Raw genomic sequence first — 6,000 nt, forward strand, 5'->3', positions numbered from 1 at the left:
GTAATTACTACTGTATAGTCTGGGTAAAGGGGCACAGCTGGAGAATCTGTGTCAGCCTTTCCCAGGAGTGTCTGTAAAGTGTATAAATACTTATCTCAAAGTGTGTGTGTGTTGTGTCAGCTACTTGGGCACAGACACGAAGCACTGGCTGGACAGAGAGGGTACTGGAGGTTTTAGCTTGCCGAGTTAGGCTGGGGCATGGACCCTATAGCTGTGCCAGTGGGGAGTCTTATCGGGGACCTGGTGAGCAAGGGAGCAGACAGCCCCAGACTGACTGTGATCTCTGTGTGCACTTAAGGGAAATTGTACTTTACTGTGTGTATTAGTTATCCTTTCCTCTTCTAGGAGACAACCTCCCTGGTGTAAGTGGTGAGGATTGAGGCTCCTTCTTGATTGCTGGGCCAGGGCACGGTCGACACAGACCCATATATATATATATATATATATATATATATATATATATATATATATATATATATATACACACACACACATACACACACACACATATGTATAGTCTGAGAATAAAAGTAACTGATCCCATCTGTTATCTGATCACAGGTAATGGTCACAGACATGTCATGATAGAGCCCTACCACATTCCAATTAGCTTCGCTTGTTCAGTTGCTTCCTGCAGCCCTCCCCTCCTCCTCTTGCTTTGAAGTCAGTAACACCACTGGTTGCTACATATTCCTAGTCAGCACAGATATAACAGAATGGAGAAGTGTGCTGCCATGTGTTGGAGCCAACCTCCATTGATATTAGCTGTTTATTCCTATCATGTCACCTTCTGTCATTCATCTACTTAGTATGCATTCTAAATATCATGACAGGTCTACATAACCATATATTCAGCAGGGCTTCTGTGGCCATAGAATCTTCTCTAAGTGGCCTTTATTAATTCTAAATAAAACAGAAAATATTCAATAAGATGACAAGGGAATCAGAATCTAAACTAAATGAATATGAGCAAGAAATGTTTCACTGAAGAGTAGCATGCACGTGGGACATTTCCTTTATACATGCTTGTGGGTTTCATTGTGTTCTGGAAAACATATTAGTGCTAGAGAAGCAAAGAGGGCCATAGATGTATAAGAGCAGACTGCATACCTTCTTTACAGTTGCAGAGTTCTTATCAGAGTAGGATAACCAGTGTAATTGAAGAGTTATTAGGTGCAGTTGATTTCTTGTGCTCTTTCATGTTTGCTGGCTCACTAACATTTTCATTTTTTATACCAGGACCAGTGGATTATCATTCGGACCATTAGCTTAACTTTCTTCCATATCTAAGCATCGCCATGACAACTTCACTAATAATGTTTACTTGATATTTAAGCAAAACATTGTAGTAATACAGACCAGATACTTATGGTCTTCTGACTGCGAGTAGAATAAATATGTTCTAGATGGTATCTTGCAATAAATCTCAGTGAGTAGAAATGAGGTCCGCTTAAGCATACAGAACATTACTGTATTACAGACATTTTAAACTGACAGGTCATCTTAAATACTGCAAATTCTATATATGGTCTGAAAGAGGAAAAGCTGCAGCCAATATATTATTGAACGTACAGTAACAGCTTTTATATTACTTGAACAGTTTACTGTGACCATAATTATTTTAGCAAATAATGTGAGGAAAAATGTTTGGAACAAATGTAAATCAAACATTTGCCTGTCTCGCATTTTGTTTTCTAGTGTGTTCGTAAGAAGTCTCGAGATATATTTTTATATTTACGTCTGGGACAAATTCAGACTCTGTGAGCTGCCATGGGATTCTGCATGGACGTGGTGGCTGTCCTTCGTAGGTGTTGACTTTGGATACTACTGGGTTCATCGCATGTCTCATGGTAGGTTATAATAGAGGGTAAAATTATGATGTGACTCCTGCTCTGAGTCATAATCTTAAGGATTGCTGCTATGTCTGTTATGTTTTTGTTTATTTATTAAGTTTGTTAACTGCGAGTAGTGCTGTGGTCTGTGGACCCTTTCTAAGCAAAGAGCCATAGCACTGAACAGTTACAGATAAATATTATGAAAACATTGGCCTTTATTGCATTATATTTTGCTAAATAGGTCAACCTTTTGCAATATCCTGTGCAATATTATGTTTCTTTAGTGAATTTATGTGTTTTTATCTATTGTATTTAAATAGTGCTTTAAACAGAGGATGTTCAAATCAAGGCTGCATACAAAGAAATTCTGTTTATCTGGTATTAGATTTTCTGAAGATGAAATAGTAAGGCTACCTTTTTCTTGTTATCCTGCTTGAGCAGTTGAAATTTGTACAGTTAGGGTTTTAATTCATTAATATAGTATGAGATACAGGGTTTTGTTTTTGTTTAGTCTTTTTTCTCTGGTGTTAGGAGGATAGCTTGGGGGACCTGATAAGGTGATCTTGCTGTACTGTTCTGTTGTGGTTAGTTTTGGTAATTATGTCCTTTAAATATCCGATTCTAAGCAGCAGGAATGGTCAGTATTAGGTGGATAAGGTTTACAGCACATTCCATTGTATGGTTTATATATTTTTATTTGTTTACTGTGTTGTGAAGCATGTGAATTTTTTAACTTGGCTAATTCCTTCTTGGCTATATAACCACATACGCTGCTTTTCTCATTCATTATTTGGAAACATTTTTAATAAAACAATATTTTTTAGAAAATATTGTGACAGTAATGATTGGAATTTTCCTGTATGTATGGAATTTACAATAGTAATTTATGCAATAACTGAAGTCCTCTTAGATGCACTCAGTCATACAAATCTGTTTTGCATGCATATCATTTAGAGTTACCACAGACTTAATATCCTTCTTAACATAATTTTATGTTACAAAGAAAGACTTCATGCCATTTGTTCAGTAAAATGTACTTGTTTTGAGTCAGTGTGATAACTTTCTTATTTTAATGTGTCTTTTGAGCCAGTGAGATCATGTATAATACTAGTGTCTACAGACAGCATTGATTAGATCAGCACAATAATTGGCAGCTTGTTTGGAACACCTGCCCCACCCGATCTGCTTAGTTTTATACTTTTTAGTTTAAGGGAGCATTCTTAGTAATCAGTATCTTAGCTCTTACATGCTTCACGTGTCCTCAAGTTATTTGTGGAAAACTCAGCCAAACACAACATTTTAAAAGCATCTGTTTTTTTAAGAGCACGCCTCAGACTTGCACATACCACCTCTACTGTCACACACAAACACTGAAGAAAGGCAACATTTGAAAACTAAAAGGAATCACAGCCAGCGCACACTTAGAAACTGCACTGACAGTGGCTTCCTCTGAAGACCAGTGATTAGGCCGTTGACTCATCCACAAAGAACGTTATTCATTTTCCTCTCAACATGGTATACGGATGCCTTATTTCATTCCTGTGTATCTACTCTAGGCCTGCTTGTTGTGCATTTGATTTTATCTGCCTTTTTATTTCATTAATTTCATCAGGAGTACTGTTGCATGCATCCATACCCATCTAAAAAATCTTCATACCATGAATTGTTCTCTGCCTGTATTCTACACAAAACTGCGTTTTGTTTAATATCTCCTCCTGAGAGAAATGCTGGCCTCATGGATCTTAGTTCCCTTAAAGTAGCAAAGTACTTCAGTCTCCCTCTCCCTTACTTTCTTTCAGGATGTACATATGAATTCCATATTTTTTCTTGTGTGATTCTTGTTTTGAATGAACGTGCCTAAGAAAAGTGGGCTAGGCTTACAGACCCAAAATGATTTTATACCTTCAAACTTCTGACATTTGAGTCTCAGTTGTTTAAAGAGTAGAGCAGATCATCTAACTGACTTCAGATGTCAAACAACTATTAAACCCCAGCCCTGAGAAAGAGCATTGTACTTCTACCCTTACTGTCTTTGTAGGCCGCTGAGAATGCACTATAAAGTTATGGTATGAGTTCCTAGCTAGTTCCAGTGACTGGAGGTGTCTTTGTTTTGTTTTTTTGTGTGTGTGTGTGTTTGTGGGGTGTGATGGGATATGGAAGGGATGTCTGCACACCCCTTTTATCCTTTTCCTTTATATATTTTTAGGGAGCATTACAGAACCCTGAATGACAAACTTGTGAATCCATACAATGAAACTGCATTGTCCTGATACTGTCTGCATGCAGACTACTTCACAAAAATGTTTTGTCACAAAAGGTTCTACTTTATTCCCGCGAAAGATGAATTGGTTGAATACAATTTGCGCGAACCATAACGAGCAAAATGCAAATATGTCGAACACACTAAACCGTGAAATTCAAAATCTCAATCTCTCATAGTTGGCCAACCCCACCGCCTGCAACATATTACCTATCGAAACACAGTAAAAAACAAGACATGCACACACTAACCAAAACCCTACTTCTAACCCTAAAATAAATCACCAAAACCCTACTTCTAACCCTACACTAAACCCTACATGCACAACTATCTATGCACTATCCTTAACCCCTCCCTAATCCTAAGGTTTGTAACTACCGCACACTTACCCTAATGAGCTATACCCAAACAAACTAAATATTCCACACACATACACTTAACAAAACCCTACACTAAACCTTACATGCATTACCTATCTATGCACTTACCTTAACCCACACCCTAACCCTAAAGTCCGTAACTATCGCACACTTACCTTACGGAACTATTCCGCAGACAGGCCAACTATGCAAATTCATTATTTCCACTTTTGCGGTTTAGTGCGTTCGACGTACTTCATTTCGCTCGTTATGTGTCGCGTGAATTGTATTCGACCGATTCGGCGTTCGCAGGAATAAAGCAGACCCGTCACAAAATATAATCTACTCCAGATGCTGCAGCCTTGGAGTCAGTATGTCTAAAGTGATGGGAGACAAGGTAGGGGTCAGGAACAGGTGAAACTTGCACAACAGGAGGATAGTTTTTGAAGATCTGTATTGAATGCACAAAGGAAATGCATTTTCAGTCTTTTGCTTTCAGAATTATGTGAGGCGGGGGGGCGTGGCCAAGGATGAACACAGGATAGCAGCAGATTTCTTCAGCTCCACCAATTTCATTACATTGACAGGAATTAATTACTTAAAAAATTAATTCTTGAAGTAATTTTCTTTCTAAATATGTTTGTTTTATATAGTTCTTGAACTATATCTAAAAAAGAAAGGAAATCTTAATAATATTCCTGTCAGAAATTACTTTGGAAATTTTCCTGTCAGTTTATCAGTCTGAAATGAGTTCCAGTAAGACAAATTCTCAAGACTCCAGCATCAAGAAAGAACTTCAGTCTCTGATAATTATAGTCCAGCAACTTACTGCTAAGATGGATAAAATGGATACTAAAATAGACACTTTCATAGAAAAACTACAAAACAAATAGACTTGTTACATATGGACCTGCAACAACAGAAGATCCAGATGACAGGCATAGAAGAAGCTGTGAATGACATGGAAAATAGAATACAAGAAGAGGAAATCAACATTGAGTTTCTGCTGAAACAAAATACACATTTACAAACAAAGCTGGATGACCTGGAAAATAGATCTAGGCGCAATAACATTAGGATTTTTGGACTGCCAGAAAATATTGAAGGTAACAATATTACTTCTTTTTAACAACATGGCTCCCTAAAACTTTAGATTTACCAGAAGCATTCTCTTTTGGTATCGAAGAGCACATAGATCTATAGCTAATACTAACTCTAACAAAAACTATCCTAGATCAGTTATAGTTAGATTTCTATCATCTTTTGATAAAGAGATGGTTCTTAAATCTGCTTGGGCTAAAGCTCCTGTTAAGATTAATGAAACAACTGTGCGTTTTGACAATGACTATTCTTCCATGGTATTAGCTAAAAGAAAAGTTTTTCTGCCACTAATAAGGGAGCTTAAAAAGCACAGTTTAAAACATACCTTCTGTTTCCTGCCAAGCTTAAAATCTTCCTTCCTGATGGTCCTAAAATTTTCGATGACTTAGACTCTGCTTTACTGTTTATCAAAAAAATAAGATTTTGGAAAAAATAGAAGAAATGG

General features: G+C 37.2%; 1 protein-coding gene across 1 annotated transcript in view; it reads left to right on the forward strand.

Moving 5' to 3' along the window:
* The window catches only part of AGMO (alkylglycerol monooxygenase), a 1,982,086-nt gene that overhangs the window by 266,827 nt on the left and 1,709,259 nt on the right, over positions 1–6,000 (forward strand). The window contains exon 3 of the mRNA XM_044069484.1: positions 1,699–1,850. Coding sequence (XP_043925419.1) covers positions 1,699–1,850 — 152 coding nt within the window. The remainder of the gene's footprint in view (positions 1–1,698; positions 1,851–6,000) is intronic.

The sequence above is a fragment of the Protopterus annectens genome, chromosome 4.part0 (genome assembly GCF_019279795.1).
Source record: "Protopterus annectens isolate FY-2018-M chromosome 4.part0, PAN1.0, whole genome shotgun sequence".
Lineage (NCBI taxonomy): Eukaryota > Metazoa > Chordata > Ceratodontiformes > Protopteridae > Protopterus > Protopterus annectens.